The following is an 18,649-nucleotide window of genomic DNA, read 5'->3' as shown; positions in this document are numbered from 1 at the left end:
TAATAATAATAATAAAAACACTTCTAGCCAGTCCCGTATGGTTTTCTTACGATATTCCACAGTGTTTATGCTAGACTTCAGCAAAAACAGTAGCGATAAGAGGAAAATTTTTACAAACTTTATAAAACTTCATGAATGACATTTATTACCATTTACTTTTATATAACTTATTGATATGTCATGAGTCATTTCATAGGATAGCTGCATAATTTGTAACTGCAAAAATGTTCTCAAGTGGGGTTGGTGGAGGATTAGTGCCCCTCCCTGTAAAACAATTAACTCTGAGCCCTTGGCCACCCTGTCTGGGATACATGGCGTCTGGCGATGAATGAATGAAAATGAAAAATGTTCACTAGCTAATGCGCTGTAAGAACAGCGGAGATGGCACTGCTGAGGAATGTATGTGGAGTACAGGGAGTAGATAGGATATGAAATAATGTGATTTGTGAAAAATGTGGAGTGAGGAAGTCTGTGGACACCAGAATCGAAGAGAGTGTACTGAGATGTTATGGTCATGTGGAGAGAATGGATAACAATAGAGTGGTGAAAAAGGTATATCTGAGCGAATATGAAGGAGGGAGGAGGTGAGGTAGACCAAGGAGAAAGTGGAGGGATATGGTGGATGAGTGTGTGAGTAAGAGAGGTTTGGAAGTCGATGAGGCAAGGGGACTGACAAGAGATCGAGCTGGCTGGTGAATATTGTGAGGAGAAACACATGATCAGGGATTTGGCACTCCTTTTTAACTGACAGCGTCTGGATTGACTCCATCTAATATGTTTATGTGAAGCTACAGAACATGGTGAATGTTTTTGGCATATCAGATAGAGCCAGGATTCCAGGGGCTTGAATGGTGAGCGAATGGAAGCGTGACCAATTGGATTGGGCATATTTGGTCTGCCTGGACTTTGCTACTCCCCATCCTGCCCTGGGGTGGGAAAGGAGGTCTGGATGACGATGATGATGATGATGACTAGACCATGCTATTGTACTCATTTATTTTTCCAACATGCTTGAAATTCCACCTTGGGGGGATCCATCAGATGTGATGGATTATTGGCATTTTGAGATTAGGCTTCCCTCCAATTAGTCTGTAATAGGGAGGGTTTACTGTATGTTACTCTTTTCGTTGATGCATTGTATCAGAGCGCATCATCTGTTGGCAGAGAAGTGTACCAAGCCCCTGGCAGCACAAGAATATTAGCCAGTGGAGGAAGATGAGAAGTAGAAGAGTGAATTATTAGGTAAATTTGTCCCTAACTGTAAGAAGAAGCACTTGTTTTTTTTTCTCGTTTACTTTAGTTTCTTGTTTCTGGATCCAGTCCACACTTTTGTAGGGTTGGCACCAAAGTGGGTGACCCAGTTTTGCCCACCTGGGTTTTTCCAATAAAACCCACTTAGAAAAACACTTTTACCCACTTTACCGATTTTTTTTTTTTTTTTTTTTTTTTTTAATATCAGAATAATGTATTTATCACATAAATTCAGTGTAATGTGAGCCAATATCATAGAAACTTATAACACATACAAACAGAGCCTAAATATTGTTAGTGACAGCCCAGTTTAATAATGATTAACTACTGTTCCTTTTAAGTCTTTTTATACATTTATTTGAGCTATGTTTCTCTCAATTTTGGCACTAATTTTAGTATTGCAGTGTTTACAGATCACTTTGTTACTGCCTTCCACTTTTGTTACTTCACTCCATTCATTTGTCGTTTTTTTTTACCACAACCAGCTATACAGGGCATGTTTCAGATCACTGAAATAAACAAGAGATTTTGCACTCATCTTTCCCATTCTTATGAATACCTTAATTACAACATTATTTCCATAAATGGATGTAAACATGAATAACTGTGCTTAAGGCTGGGGAAAACAAATCTTAATACTGTAGTATGAATTAAAGGTAAATTTCCTCAGGTAATTAGCCAGTGGACATGAACTTTACATCCAGCATTAGCTAATTTTGTAACCTTTTAGGATTACCAGTAAATTTGTTTTTTATAGATATGGTTTTTTTCCATAGTAAGGATTAGGGTAAATTTGTTATATAATCAGTACTTAGTTAGGTTAGGTCTGTGCCATGTTAGGTTGTCTCACATTATTATCAAATTCCAATCATCTAAAGAATTTTAGTATAAACATTGCTACTTTTTTAATATAGGTCTGTTTGACAGACTTAGATTTGTTACCCCAAGGCTATTATCACTGTTAAGATGTGTACATTCACTTATGGAAGTAGTTTTTTACTTGTAAGAAGACTGACATATGTGGATGTAATGGAGCGTTGTGCTGTGGATGTGATAGGAAGCGGTAGGAAAAACACATTGAGGTAGTTTGGCCATGTGGAGAGGATGGAGAGTGAGAGACTGACGAGGAGAGTGTATGTGAGTGAGGTGGAGAGGGAGAGAGGGAGGGGAACGCCAAGGATGAGATGGAGGGATGGATTGGAGAGGAATATGAGAGACGGGGGCGTGAACTGGGAGCAGGGCAGTGAAATGACGGAGACAAGGTGACGTGGAGGCGATTTTTTTGTGGCCACCCCATATGGGATTAAGGCATCTGGCAATAGATAGATAGAGAAGAAGAATGGGAAATGTAAGTGTAAAATTACGGAGGAAGTTGTAGCAGCAAAGGAAGTGAGTCCTTCTCCAACTACTGTGTTGCAGCAGCAAAGGAAATGAGTCCTTCTCTTACTGCTGTGTAGTAGTAGTAGTAGTTGTTTCCTAGGCAGTCTGGCCGAACAGCCCCGAGTCCCTTAGGAAGGCCATGGCCGAGACCGGGCTTTCCCACAGCTCTCTCAAAGAGTGTATGTTGTATTGTTGGCGTAGGTGATTGTATGCAATGCAGTCTTCCATAATGTGCTTAATAGTATGGGGTGCTGTGTTGCATCCTGGACAGGCATCAGCGACAGAGTCATCCAGCCTCTTATGGTAACTTAAGAGGGCTGGATGGTGCCCACATCTCAACCTGGCAAGGTGGACCCTGTCCTCACGAGTAAGATAGGATTCAGAAGGGTGGATGTCAGGAGGCCGTGCATGCAGCTGTGTGTTGCCTTTAAGTGACTGAATGGAGCGGCGAGTGATCTGAGTGTGAATATGCTTTTGGAAGCTGGTCTCATGTGGGCGAGGGGAGAGAGATGACAGTATTTGTGTATGGTATCGTGTGCTGGGTGTTGTTTTGATGTTCCTTGGTGTGGGTGGATGTGCTGCCATGTACTGTAGTGGATGTTGTGGGTTTGTGGAGGCTGCAGCAAGAAACTGGGTGCCTTTTAAGTCTAGGTGATCCTTGACTTTGAGGACTTTGGTTTCTTGATGTAGGTGGTCTGTGGGTGTAGTAGCTGTGCAGCCTGTGATTATTTTTAGGGCCTTGTTCTGTATGGTCTGTAGAGTGTTGTAGTGTATTTTGGTGAGGTTAGAAGCCCAGGCAGGGCTTGCATAATTCATCACTGAACGTATGCATTGTTTGTATACTGTGGTTGTAGTTTCTTTGTTGTGTCCAAATGTTGTATGGGCAAGTGACCTCAAAGCATTGAGTCTTGGTGTTATTTTATTTTTAATGTTTGTGATGTGTTGTTTAAATGACATTGATGTATTGATTTTGGGTGTGTGTGTGTGTGGTAGGGGAGTGTTGTTTATGGTGAGGTGTGGGATGTGACTGTGTTCTGCTGTCCAGTTTGTGAGAAGAGTCACTGTAGATTTGGCTGGGGCTATTTTGAGCCTGTTTGTGGTGAACCATTCGTGTAGTGTGTTGAGATAAGGTTGAATGATGTGTGCAGCTGTGTTTGCGTTTTGGTGCGTGCATGTAAGTGTTATATCATCTGCATAGGAAGCTATGTGTATCTGTGGTGTGTGGGGTGTGGGTATGTCGTGCATGTATAGGTTAAAGAGTGTAGGGGACAAAACAGATCCTTGGGGGACACCGTTTGTGAAGTTTCTGATGTTAGAAGACTGACCGGCAAATGTTATGTGTGCACATTTGCCCGCTAAGTAGTTTGCCAGCCATCTTTTTGTGTTATTGTGCATGTTTGTGTTGAGTATTTTGTTTGTGAGGTTGTGGCGGGGGATGGCATCAAAAGCTTTGCTAATGTCTAGCGTGATTAGGAGTGTTCTGTGTGGTGGCCTAGCTGAATTCATGCCATCAAAAACTCTCTGTGTAAGGTCTGTAAGAAGGGTGCTTGTGGAGTGTAGTGGCCTAAAACCATGTTGTGACTGGGCTAGGGGAATGCTGTGTTGTGTGCACTGATCTCTCTTTCAGCTCATATGGTGTGCTCTCATGCTGAAACATGTTTTACAGTGTAGCAGGCATCTCAAGTGTAACAGGCAAAAAGTCAAAACATGATCATCCCCCTCATTCAACTCATTGTTTAAAATTATAATTTTATTGGGCTGTCCATAAGTAGGTATAAACATTATTATTTTATTTGTTTTATGGTACACCCTGAAAAGACCCACCTTTGCCTTTTTTGGGGGGGTTATTTTGTGATAAACGACGATAAAGCCCAGGTGGGTTTGGTTTTTTCAAATCTTTCCCCCCCCCCCCCAACTCTGCACTTTTGTAATATAGCGTAGTACTGAGAAGGGACAAGGAGAGGTGTGTCAGGGAAATCGCTGAGGAGGTGGAAGGCCGTTTTTGTGCAAATGACCTTTGACCCACCTACCGAGCCCTGAAGAAGCTCTACTCCAGACCTTCCTCTCAGAGTAACTCTGTTCGGACAGCTGATGGACGGCTCGTGTCTGGGACAAGCGAGTATAGGGCTCGTTGGGCTGAGTACTTTGAGCAGCTGTACATGGCCAAACCTCCCAGTGGAGAGCTTCTTTCAGCTGATGTACAACCATTGACGGCTGTCCCACCAATTGATGAAGCCGTGCCTTCTCTAGATGAAAAGAAGGCAGTGGCTAGTTTGAAAAGTGGTTGAGCAATTGGTGTTTGTGACATCCCAGCAGAATTGATTAGAGCCATGATCAGGGGGTTTACGTGCAGTCATAGAAGCCATTTGGCAGACTGGTATCATTCCCTCTGACTGGACAAAGGGTTTGCTCATCCCTATTTGAAAAGGAAAAGGAGACCAGTGTGACTGTTGTAACCACCAGGGTATTACAGTGCTCAGTGTGCCAGGCAGAGTTCTTGCTCACATTCTCCTGATGCAAATCCAGTACCATCTGCTGAAGTTTCAGAGGCCTGAGCAATCTGGATTCATGCCCGAGGTCTACTTTTGACCGTTTCCAAGCTTTTCGATTTCTTTTGAAACACCATCTTGAGTTTCAAGAAAGTCTGCTAGCAGTCTGTGTGGATCTCAAGAAGTCGTTTGACCCTGTAAACCAGGAGGTACTGTGAGAAGTTCTGCGACTCCATGGGATCACTGGAGGGATAATCCGACTGATTGCTGGCTTGTACTCAAACACTGAGAGTGCTGTCAAGTGTGTGTGTGGGGGGGGAATCCAACTTCTTCCCAGTAAGTTCTGGTGTAAGACAGGGATGTGTCCCTGCCCCTACACTTCTTAACGGATGTATGGATTGGGTACTGGACAGGGCTGTGAGTTGAAGTCTCTGTGGGGGATCTTTGGCAGTTTCAGGGCTACTGACCTTGACTTTGCTGATGATGCAGCTCTCCTAGCGGAGTCGTTGGAGATACTAGTGAGTGCCCCCGAGGAAATTCACGAGGGTGCGAAGACATTGGGATTAACCCCTAACAGGGCAGGCAACATTACGTAACGTCCGTTCGTGGGGAGGCGGGTGATGTTATGTAATGTCCAACCATTTTCGGTCCTAATTTATTGGTGAAATTGGGTGATGAGGCATCCTTGTCACCTATTGTCCTGCCCTCTATTCTCCCAAGCCTTGAAACAGTAAAATAGTATATATATACTGGTATATATATATAAATTGTAATGTTATATTTGTTCAAGTAAAATAGTATATACTTATGTAAGTTATACAGTAATCCCTCCAATATCCAATGTAATAGAGTCAAAGGCATGTCCGGATAGTGATCCTGTCCGGATATTGGGCCCCAGCCTCCTGGACTTGTACTTATGGACCCTAACTCAGAAAAACACCTATACAACTCCCTCTGGACATGCATTGCACCTATTTAAGACCCAAATCACACCAATAAGGGACATAAAAGACTGAAATAAATGCAAAAGAACCATAAAATGAGGTTTTAGAGGTGAGTTTATACAATATTAAACATTCTGGGTACTTACAAGTCCCTGGCTCCTGGACTGGTTTGAACCACCAGTTTGCAGTCCACAGTTAATCCTCTGCACTCTAAATTCTAATTTCTTAACACTGCACAACACTGTAAATTCTCGTGTGTTCTAGTGGCGAGGTATTGCAGTTTATTCACTGTTTATTCACAAAAAACAAGCACCTGTGGCTTGCACTGCGATGAGCACCTGCTCTCGATCAGAGTTAGGCTGTGACTGTTGATGATGGCAGGGTAACAGAGTTGCCAGATCGCAATGGCCACATTACCAAACTCCTCAACTTTCATTACCAGATTTAACTTTTCATTACCAAATTCATAAAGCTAGCATTTATTCTTCACTAATTATATATACAAGTGGAAATACATGTAATCACTCTCCTTATAATTAACACCATGTTGATTATTTTCATGCCATGTAGGGTAGCAGATTAATTAGAGAGAGCAAACAATCCACCATCTCCATCCTGTGTATCCTCATACATGTGAAAAATCCATTTGGTAATGCATTATTCTGATTCATTACCAAACGAATTTTTCATTACCAAATTGGCCCACACTTGGTAATGAAAAATACCAAATGGCAACCCTGACAGGGGAGGGGGGAGGAAGGAAGAGGTGAAGGGACCCTGGTGTAACAGCTGCTCGGTGCCAGGTGGCAATTTCAAATTACGGGTGGGAAAAAAGTCAGATTTTTTTCAAATTTTTTGTGGTTTTTGGCCCATTTTGGGAATATTGGATTGTCACAGGGTTTTTAAGATAAATGAAATATTAAAAGATAATGTTCAGTAATGCTGATGAGCAGGGACAATGAATTGTCTTGCTAAAATCAAGCAATGATTACTTTATACTGGCTTGCTTCGCTCGATTCTCTAAGAACGAGAATTTATAAACTTTCTCAACAGTACACAGCAGAGACTAATTCCTCACAATTGCTGTTTATTGGTACTGTTAGCCTCTGGAGAAAGTGACTTCACCCCTGACAATAAATAACTAATACTATTAATGATATCAGGTTCTTGCTGATGAGTTAACTCTTAGAAGGCACAACGGATTTTAAGCTTAATACAACAAGACTGGCCCAAGTACCAGTTATGGATAGCAGTGCGTTTATGCAAGCTAGGAGCTATAACTAGAATAAGCTTCATTATGGAGAAATGAAACACGAGTTTACATTACATTAAGCTCAAAGAAAAAGAACTGTTAAATTTATTGATTACAAAAGAATAAATTTAACGTTACATTTCAAAGTGAATTCAAATAAAGAGATTGCACTCACTCACTCACTCAAAAGCTAAATTCTTAAACCTAGGAAAACAACATGCGGCGCAGCCGGCCGGCATGTGAGGGAACAGCACCTTAACTAAACTCTTAAGTCTAGGAAAACAAAGAGAAAATACTGGTCAAAGAGTGGACTAAGCGGTGACTGGGTGTCGTTACTGAGGAAGAACACTGCACTCGCTGTCTCTCGCCAATCACAGTTATGTGGAAATACGGCGACGGTGGGAACTAGGTGTCGTTGAGGAAGGACACTGCCACACACAACCTACTTCCGTGTTGCTCAAATCTTGACTGACTAACTCATGGGAAAGAAGGGAGCACTGTGGCCCATTTCTAACGGCTAGAATGAGCGAAACACACCCAAAACAAATCGCTCAGCGGAAGCGCTAGTGTCTCACACAAAGACGATCACTTATGGGAGTGAAAAAATTGATTTGAAAAGACTCCCGACCGAATGAGCGGTTAACTGAACGATAAACTGGGGTTCCACTAGAGTTCGCGGTTTCCCACAAAAGCCAATGTCACTAGCCGACTCGTGACATGGATCCTGGGACGATTATATCCGGTTAGTGGGGATGTTCGGATATTGGGCGTTCGGATATTAGAGGGATTACTGTTATAAGTGTTCAAGTAAAATAGAAAACACATACATAAAATTTTGAAGACAATGAATAGTGTAAAGAAAACATAAATGATAAATATAGTATTCAGTGGTGAAGAAAAAGCAAATGAGTGAATAGTTTGCTAGCCTCGCCCCAGGCGCGCCTGGTGATGAGCTGTCTGCCCGCTCTCCTCCCTCACTCCTCCCCTCCTCCTCCCACAGCCAGCAGAGACGTATTACTACGCATGTAACACCTCTTGCCTTCGTTTTTCATCCATTTCCATTGATTTATGCATGTTTAGGCTTATTCCTTGATACATTATCTAACCCAAAATATGCCGCCCCACATGGTGGTATAATTGATAAGTTGCCCACCCATAAGGGGTTAAAGGTCTCCAGGGCCAAGACCAAGGTCCAGACATATGGTGACTTGCTGGATGAAGCAGCTCAGTCTGTCCAAGCATGTGGCGAGGATATAGAAGTCTTGGCAGGATTCACTTATCTTGGTAGTGTGATCCATAACAACGGTAGATCAGGCAGTGAAAACTCTCGTCACATTGGTCTGACCTGTGGAATGGAGATTTGGCGCTGTCATTATTTGTCTAGAAGGACAAAAGTCTTCATCTTCAGGGTGCTGGTGCTCCCTGTCTTACATTGTGGCTTTGGGGCATGGACACTAAACAGTGACCTGAAGTGGCAAATTGACTCCATTGGTACTAAGCGTTTTCGCAGGATCATGGAATATCGCTGGTACAGCTGGGTGTGTAACGAGTGACTACTCCGTGAGACTGAATGGAGGCCTACAACCCACATAATACGTCAACTCCAACTTCAGCTATATGGGCACGTGGCCCGCTTTCTTGAGGCTGATCCTGCTCACAGAGTGATCTCTGAATGAGTTAACCCAGGGTGGAGGAGGCCAAGGGGAGGGCCATGTAACTTATGGCTGGAACAGGTCGATCACTCCTGTCGGGAGATACGTAGAGGGGGAAGAGTCGCTGCGTGGAGGGTTGCACAGAGGGACCCGCTTGGGTGCAGTCGAAGGGTGAGTGAGGCCATGTGCCCCGTGGTGTTTGCCCCTTCTTGATTTATTGGTTGATAATACCTAGGACAAATAGGAAAGGACAGTTAAACAGTGGTGGCTGCCTGAGAACTGAAAAACTCTAACCCTGCCACTACAACTGCAATGTATCACTTGACCCCCTCAGCCAGACGTTGTTTTTTTATATTTATTCTTGCTAGCACCAAGCAGTTGAACTCAATTTGGGAGAGATTTTTAGAACTAGAGGTGTTAGATGTAGTCTTCATTAACTCTAAAAAATAGGGTGCTCTCAGTTTAAATAAAAGCATTTGGAAATAGCAGAATAATAAGAAATGTGTCCTCAGGCTGAAGAAGATAATCCATGAAACTAAAAAACTGTAAAGAAAAGCAGTATAACATAGCCACTCCCATTAAAAGTCCTTAACTACCTACTTTACCTTTCAGTGTGAAGATGTCTTTCCTAAGCTGAAGAAAATTGTTTGGTACTAGTCAGAATGAAATTAAGGTGATATCCTCAAATTGACAGGGTCATATGCATTTAGCCTACTCTGGCTGTGGTACCTGTGTACTGTATTATGTTTTGAATGTGAAAGTGCCTACTTTATTGTATGATTAAAGGAGTTGAAAATTTAAATATTTCAGACAGTGCAAAGAATTTTATTGCTTCTGTTTGCCTTTCCAGTGAATTTACTGTACACTATTTTGATAAACTTTTGTTATATTCCAGGTTCTGTGTATTGCCTGTAAAATATTGGAAGTTTTGCAGCCACAGGTGGCTGCAGAAAACCGCCTTATCTCTCTCTACCTCCATCTTCTTCTCTCATTCACTGGCACCAACACCTGGCGAATTATACGAATGCCAAACTTTGAGCCCCTGAAACCAGCACTAAATAAACTTACTGAAAACTTTATTGGGGACTTAGTGTGTCGAGGCTTGTATACCACCTTAAATGTAAGTATTGTATGCATTTATAAATTTTACAGTGCATAGCCCATACAGGCAGTCATTGCACAGGAATAAGTAAGGGATGTATTGTAAAATATGACTTTTTTTTTTTTTTTTTTTTATGCCAGAGTATCCCTTAGAGCTGCCTATATAGTCAATCGCACCCCAGGTTTTTTTTTTTTTCCCCTCTCAAGGTGCTTCACTTCCATAGACTTTAGCAGTTCTGTCCTCATGGTCCCATGTCTATTTAAAGTACTAGTTTTTGTACTTGTTACAAAGAGTTAGTACTGTAATTTAAGTGAGAGTGGCAGAGAAGATCAGCTCTGTAGGTAGCAGTGAACTTTAATGGGCAACTTCTTTGTGACTTATCTAGGACTTAGCAGAATAAAAGAACATCACAGATGGCAACTTTCAGTTTTGTTGTACATTATTTCTAGATATAAATGCCATAATTACTGTACGCTTCTCATAATTTGATAAATGCTCTGCCTCACATGAAACTTCCTTGTTCTTGACTCATCAGGTATTTTCCTATATTCCCTACAGTTTCTGGAGATTAAAAGGATGCCTTCATGCAGTGAATAACAGTATCTTCATACCATTTTGATAAACATATTTGTGCAGCATTGTACTTTATCATCATCATCATCATCATCATCATCCGGACCTCCTTTCCCACCCAAGGGCAGGGTTTACTTTAACAAAATGAAAATCTTATGTTATTATATATTCTTATAGTGTTTATTTTCTGTGTCAGCACGTGTTGGTACGAGGTTTGTGTCGAGGGAAAGCAGCACTGCGAGGCCCTGCACTCACCACCATCCTTACACTGTGCCTGAGACCGCTGGTGGCTGCACAGTACTCTGACAAGCTGCTCTCGCTCACCACCATCCACATCCTCAGCGTCCCAGCCCTCACCCACCACATCATTACACTTGCACCAGATGTATGCCTACCACCTATTATTATTTTGTTATTATTATTATTATTATTACAGTATTATTCACCCCGCCTGCATTTCATTGTGGAAGAGAAAGGGATGTATATGATCGTCGGCATTTATTTATTTATTTGTGACTCTTTGCTTTATTTCTTATACTAATTTTTTCTTGTACTAATGAATGGATGATCTTCAAACTTTGCACAAGGGTTGGGTATGTGGAACTGAGGAAGTGATTCAATTTTAGTGAAAATCCACCAAGGATAAGGGTGTCTGTGCATTGATTATCTCTTGAACCAATGAATGGATCATCTTCAAATTTTGCGCGGGTGTTGGAGATGTGGAACTGAGGAAGTGATTCGATTTTGGTGAAAATCCACAGTGGGTAAGGGTGGAAGTTAGAGGCCCCATATTTGGGGCGCAGGTGGGGTGTTGTGACCTCGGGTCACCTTGCTCTAGTTATTATTTTTATTGTTGTGATTGTTGTTATCTATTGTATTTCTGGGTTCTCTAGACAGTTTTATTCTTATTCATCCTGAATGGGACCTTTAGTACTGAAGGGGTCAACTACTGTATTACACTGGCATTGTTCTTGGTTGGTGAGGGATGCTCATCATCCACTCACTTGATGTAGTACTGCCTACTTCTTCTTTCATGTCTCATTCTTTTTCTGAGTCTGCCCTCGTATCATATTGTATTGTTTATAAAGGTCTCAGCATGCTTGCCTATGTCAGCCTTGTCACCCTGTTGTATTGTCACATGGTTACCACCCCAATTGTAAATGGATTTCTAGGTTACAGGAAACCACTAGGCTTGTCACTTGGTGCAGAGCTACCTGGAATGGAAAGAAGAATAACAAAAACTGACAGGATGGATGGAAGGAATAGGAAAAGGAGGGCAGACATAGAAAGCAGTGATAAAGGTGAAGAAAGGTGTGGGCAGCACTGCATCAGGTGAGTGGATGATGGTCACCTCCACGTTAAACTAAATAAACTTATGTGGTGGTGACCCCAGGCTCCTACGTTCCTCATGGGGCAATGTAGGATTGGATGATGGATGTCAAGAATAAAATAGAAATGTCATCATCCTTCTGGAGGGGTCAGGTTCAAATGGTGTTTACATTTCTGAGTGTCATGGTTAATCTTGTAAATTTGCAACTTCATCCTAGTTACAAATGGATAACATGGACAGGAGGGAAAACTTTGAAAATGTTAAACTGTTTATGGCCTCCATCAAGGAGGTATGTTTTCAACTCTGTTTACTTTTCTGTTTCATTCTGTTGGTCTCTTAGCAACATTATGAAAAATTATTGGATGGAATTGCTCCAGATTTTAAAGGATGGCTGAGAATCATCAGAGGAACAAGTGGTTAAATTTTGTTCAGAAAAGTTGTATAGTCAAGATTAAAACATGAAAGGAGTGTTGGTGCTGCCATTGCCCAGGTATGTGTCCTCCCATTCCTTGTATTTCTCTCTGTTATTGACACAGCCCATCCTCATGATCTTCCTGAAGATTGGTTCTTTGTAGTCAAGAAATTAGAGACAAGGAACCAAAGTACTGCCCAGTGCTTTCTTCCTCACCCATTTTATTCTTTTGTCCAGCATCTGTTCAGGGGGATAGATGTTGTTGATGTTTTTCATTCGTTCGTTCGTTTTTGAAGGCTCCAACACACTTGCATGCATTGGCCTTGGTCACCTATGGTAGGACAAATCTAAACTGGCTGCTAGGGTGGGGCATGAAGCTCTGTACAGTGTTGCCACATTTTCCATTGCACGATGGCCCCCCCCCCTCTCTTTCTCTCTCCTGGGGGACATGTGCATCACCCTGGGGAATTTTGTTTCTTTTATGAGTGACTTATAAACTTATGCCTTCATTTCTTTATTTTTTTATTATATCTAATTATATTTAAAAATATTTATTATTGTTTTACATTTGTCGCCAGATGACCTCGCTGGTGCGGCGCCATGATTTGTTTTCATTCAATCATTCTCTTCCTCCTTCCTTCCCTCGCTTCCTCCATCTCTCCCTCAACACCTCCCCTGGCCTCCCTTCCCTCCCCTTCTCTCTCTCTCTCTCTCTCTCTCTCTCTCTCATCTATGGTGTTTTAGGATACATTTTGGTTATTCTCTTTTACATTATATTTTACATATTGTAAATTTTACTTTATTTCCTCACCACCCAGGAGGTAAGGACACAAAGTGACATGAGGAGGCTCTGGCCGGGTAGTCTGGGTCTGTGTGAGGGTTGCTGCTCATGAGGGCGATATGTACTGTATTATTTTTTCTTTTACTAAGAAACTGGCATATTTTTACCTCTATTCCTGCACATTATGTTATAATCATAATTGTGACATTATTACTCACCCCAGAAATACGGTAAAAGCCAATAAAAGTGACTACATTTTTCATAGCATCACTGTAAAATATTTAAGCCACGTTTCTGTATTGCCGTATAAATATTTCATGCATAATAAGTTTACTGTTCTTTCATATATTATAATACACATGTTAACATGGTATTCGTTTGTGTTTATCTTATTCGTGATGCCTTTTACCTATATAACAGCCATTTCACATTGTGGGTTTGGGAAACATAGCAACACTGTACAGAGGTTTGCACCACACCCTAGCTGCCAGTTTAGATTTGTACCACCATAATGGTGGCTGTCCATGCTGCTTGATCTCTGGCAGTTTCCCTATTCAGTCCCCTCTCCCTGAGGTCACATTCAGTGACCTCGTCTCAAGTCTTTTTTTTTGGTCTGCCTCTCGCAGCCCTGCCCCTAACATTAACACTTCTCACTTTCTGCACCCAGTTGTCGTCCCCCATCCTCTCCACATGCCCAAGCCATCTCAGTCTACTTCTCCTCATCACAACAGCAGTACAGTACACTCGTCCCATTCTTTCCCTCAACTCTTCCATCATAAACCTAGTCCCCCCCTAGGCTTCACAGTCAGAGATGCACTGGACATCCACCTAATCATTGTCATTTCTGTACATTTTAACTTGTAAATACAATGGTATTCCCACCCCCCGCTCCAGTCGCCATAAGATTTTATCCAGCTACTTGAGAGCATTTGAGTTGGAGGGGTAGAGAAATGGCCTTCAGTAAGCCTTTCACTATGAGTGGTGTTTTCTGAGCTGAATACAGTACTTCATCTGAAGAAAGGAAGAAGAAACCAGCATAAAACATCATACTGAAAAGGCTAAAAGCATCAGAATGATAATGCAACATTGTAATAAGAGTTTGATTGTGATAGGTGTGGGCATTCTTCATCCACACACTTGATGTAGTGCCGCTCTCGGGTGCCTGCCCTTTCCTCTCTTCCTTCCTTCTTTCCTTCGTTCCTTCCTCTTCTGTCTTTCTTTCCTTCATTCTTTCCTCTTCCTTCTGTCTTTGGGTGACTCTACATTGAGTGACAAGCCAAATGGTTTCCTGGACATCTGGAAACTATTTACTGTGCTGGGTGATAACCATATAACCAAATTATGGCACCTGGTGGTTTAGTGGGTAATTAAGGCTCTTCAACTGGATTGAGCCGGTGCAGGTTTATAACTAAGTGGTGGTTGGGATTTATTGCTCATGTAATGCCTGTCAGGGATGAGTGAGGCTGGTCACTCTGATCTTCAATGTCAGGACCAACTTGCCCACTCTGGACTTCTATGCTCCTTAAGGGGCAACACGAGATTAGATGATGATAATGATTAAGAGTTTGTCTTGATTTTCATATATATTTTTTCCCAGTTGTGTAATTTTCATATTGTTTATTGATGAATAACTCTGTTGCAGGCAATACAAATGCTGCACACCAATAAAATTTTTGAGAGAGTGGTGGAATTTGTGCAAACAGAGCAAAATCTACGGATTGTCTTCAACACTTTGGAAGGCTCCTATGCTCTGTGTCTGCTGGCAAACCTTGTGCAGCTGGCCTATGAAGAGAGAGAAACAACACTTCCAAAACTGGCTTTTCCTAAGTTTAATGTAAGTGGCCTCTGTGCATTCTCTTATCAGCCCTATTTCAACCACTTGGTTCACACATTCTCTGCCACTTTTGAAGCATCACTGTTCATCTCTTGTCAGATTCTTTTATCTGCCTTACCTAAACATCACGTATTGTTCCTCTTCACAGTGTCAATAGACTACTGTATGTACGTACAGTAATACCTCGATATACGATACCCCAGCTTAACGGTGGGGGGAGAAATGTCACCATAACCTGCCTAACGATGGCCAAACACCGGTTTAATGATGGGATTGATTTTTAAAAACCAATTTTGATGATAGATTAAAATTGTGTGTTTTGGTTGATTTTTAAACAGATTTTAGACTAAAATTAATGTGTTTTAGCCATAGGTAGGGTGAACATTGTCATTTTGGGGTACAGTTTACTAAACTTGATTTTTTCTAGACTATATTTGATGATTTTCAGACTTTATTTGTTGGTTTTAGTGAGTTATTTACAGGTGTGTGGCTTAGGTTAGCTTGTTTTACAGCTGTTAGGCTGTTTAGATTGGCTTTAACTTGTTTTGAGGCTCATTTGGGTGAGTTTCGGACTTGCTTGGAGGGAAAACCCAAGGCTGGTAAACGCTTCCCATTACTTTACATGTTAAAAGTACCCCGATATACGATACCCTGCCTAACGATGGGGTTTTGCCCAACCAAATACATCGTTAGACCGGGGTATGCCTGTATATATATATATATATATATATATATATTTATATGTATGGAGCCTCTGTGGTAGAGTGTGTGTTTCGTACACGGTTGAACCAGGGTTCGCGCCCCGCCAGGGTAATAAACTTTGGAAGTGGTCACCTGGCCACGTACTGCATTGGTGGACAAAATGGGTGCTGTGATTGAACCAGTGTCGCATACTATAAAGTATGCTTGCACCCAGTCGGCTTGTGCGGGCTGATTACACCTGGTTCACAGACTACACACACATCCAAAGCCACTCCAACACTACAGTTACACTTACAAGCACTTCTCACCCTACATACAATCTCTACTAGACAGCCTGAGCCACATGGTAGAGACAAATTGACTGTATTGTCCCAACTTCGGTAGGGATAAGCCGGTCCTGCAGTGGATACTCAAACGGCTGATAGTGATGATGATATATATATGTATACACTCAACCCTCGGCTATCACGGGTTCCGCTATAGTGTATCTCGCTATCACGCCTATGTGAAAAACTACCCAGATACCTTTATCATGCACTAAATGCCTGCTATCGTGCACCGCAAATGTTAAAAAATTTAAAAAAGCCCAGGCTCCAGTGCTCCGCCCAGCCAACAAAAGCTTCACTCCGTGATTGGTCGTGTGACGTCAGCGCCAGCCGAACGCTGATTGGCCGCCTGACCGAGTCTCCTGCCCGCCAAACCATTCAAGTGCGCGCCCTCAGACCGTGAACAGTAATAGTGAGAACAATAACCCTTTTTATGATATGACCATAGCCAACGTACCCCCTCCCTGTCCCCCTACCATCACCCAACATAATGCTGCGGCACCTGGCAGGGAAATAAAGAAGAGGAAGAACCTAAGTTATGCAGATAAACTGGAAATATGAAACTTATAGAGAATGGTGAGACCAAGCGAAGTGTGGGGAAGAAATATAACATCAATGAATCAACTGTGAGTTGTATTTATAAGAATCGTGATCACATCATAAAACATACTCATTTTTAGACTATTATATATTAATATGTGGTACAAAAAAGGTATCTTAGGGGTAAATATTGAGGTCCTGGCACCAATTAGAATTATTACCATAAGTTCTTCAATTCGGCTGTCACGGTTTCAGCTATAGCGCAGTCATGGCGGGACCAATTGGGAGTGATAGCCGAGGGTTGAATATATATATATATATATATATATATATATATATGTATATACAGTATATACGTATATATATATACTGTATATATATATATATATATATATACACACACACAGTACATTCCCCTAGTACGTGCCTATATCAGCGGCAGAGGACGTCGCGTACTAGGAATTCGCGTACTGTGAATACATAAACTTATGGGAAAAATTACATATGGGCGGCACCCCTCTTCATGGGCAACCCTTTAGATACTTTTCAGACATAAGTATAGTACTGTGCAGGGAAACTATCTAAAACATATTACCTAAGATGAAGTAAACCAACAAGATTATGGCTTTACTAGGCAAATCAACAAGGATATGGTTTAACTAAACCAACAAGAATATGGCTGAAGGTGGTTGGAATGTAGGCTATCGTTATCACTTCTTGGGGGGGCAGTGTCGCAGACTCGGGGTAACCCTGGATTTGGGCCACTCTTTGCTGCCTGTCTTGCTTACAAGGAGTTCAATTCACGTACTAATAAAAATACACTAAAAAAAAAAAAAAAAAAAAAAAAAAAAAAAAGATAGGTCCATGTAAAAGGGGGATCGCGTACATGGAACTCACGTACTGTGGGGATGTAGTGTATATATATTTAGTACGTCCCCACAGTACGCAAGTTCCGATTACGCGATCCCCCTTGTACACGAGGACCTTTTTTTTTTTTTTTTTTTTTTTTAGTACGCGAATTGAACTTGTAAGCGAGACAGGCAGCAAAGAGTGGCCCAAATCCGGGGTTACCCCGAGTACGTGACATTGCCCCCCCAAGAAGCGATAACAGGTAAAGGTGAACAGCCATATTCTTGTTGGTTTAGTTAAGCCATATCCTTGTTGATTTATCTAGTAGAGCCATAATCATGTTGGTTTACTTCATCTTAGGTAATATGTCTTAGATAGTTTCCTTGTATAGTATAATACTTAGGTCTGAAAGGCGTCTCAAGGGTTGCCCATGAAGGGGGGTGTCACCCATATGTCATTTTTCCCATAAGTTTATGTATTCACAGTACACAAATTCCTAGTACGCGATGTCCTCTGCCGCCCACACAGGTGTGTACTAGGGGGATGTACTGTATATGTATATATATGTAAATATATATATATATATATATATATATATATATATATATATATATATATATATGTGTACAGTAATCCCTCCACTATCCGATGTAATAGAGCCAAAGGCATGTCCGGAAAGTGGTCCTGTCCGGAAAGTGGACCTCTGTCTGCTGGACTGGTACTTATGACCCCAACCCAGCCTAACTTTGACAGCCACCTAAATAACTCCCTACCGGACATGCATAGCACCTATTTAAACCTATTTAAGACCCTATTCACACCAGTTAATGGACATAAAGCATGAAATTAATGAAAAGGAACCGAGGAATGAGAAATCAGAAGTGACTGTACCTCAGCCAGAGTTCTTACAGCACGTCTGTGGCTGCCTTCTCTAAGATTTGGCAGTGGTGAAAATGCTCTTGAAGCACGTACAGTAATCCAGTGTTGTGCTCCACTTAATTCTTTGCACTGTGAGTTATAATTGTTTAACACTGCACATTGTTCTTAACTGCACCACGCCAGTTTCAACCGCCAATTTGCACTCCACGTTTAATCCTTTGCACCCATGTGGTCTAGTGGCGAGGTATTGCAGTTTATTCACTATTTATTCACAAAAATGAGCACGTGTGGCATCCATTGTGATAAGCGTCTACTCTCGATTGGAGTTAGGCAGTAACCGTTGATGAAGGGGA

General features: G+C 41.7%; 1 protein-coding gene across 1 annotated transcript in view; it reads left to right on the top strand.

The window, feature by feature from the left end:
* The window catches only part of LOC145393774 (ubiquitin-protein ligase E3B), a 91,254-nt gene that overhangs the window by 22,997 nt on the left and 49,608 nt on the right, over nt 1-18,649 (top strand). Inside the window, exons 5-7 of the mRNA XM_080267823.1 lie at nt 9,864-10,088; nt 10,840-11,028; nt 14,809-15,000. Of these exons, the coding sequence (XP_080123949.1) occupies nt 9,864-10,088; nt 10,840-11,028; nt 14,809-15,000 (606 nt within the window). The remainder of the gene's footprint in view (nt 1-9,863; nt 10,089-10,839; nt 11,029-14,808; nt 15,001-18,649) is intronic.

Source organism: Coenobita brevimanus, chromosome 25 (genome assembly GCF_032717465.1).
Source record: "Coenobita brevimanus isolate Jiangsu-jjx chromosome 25, ASM3271746v2, whole genome shotgun sequence".
Taxonomy (NCBI): domain Eukaryota; kingdom Metazoa; phylum Arthropoda; class Malacostraca; order Decapoda; family Coenobitidae; genus Coenobita; species Coenobita brevimanus.
This window is presented reverse-complemented; position numbering and strand designations above follow the sequence as displayed.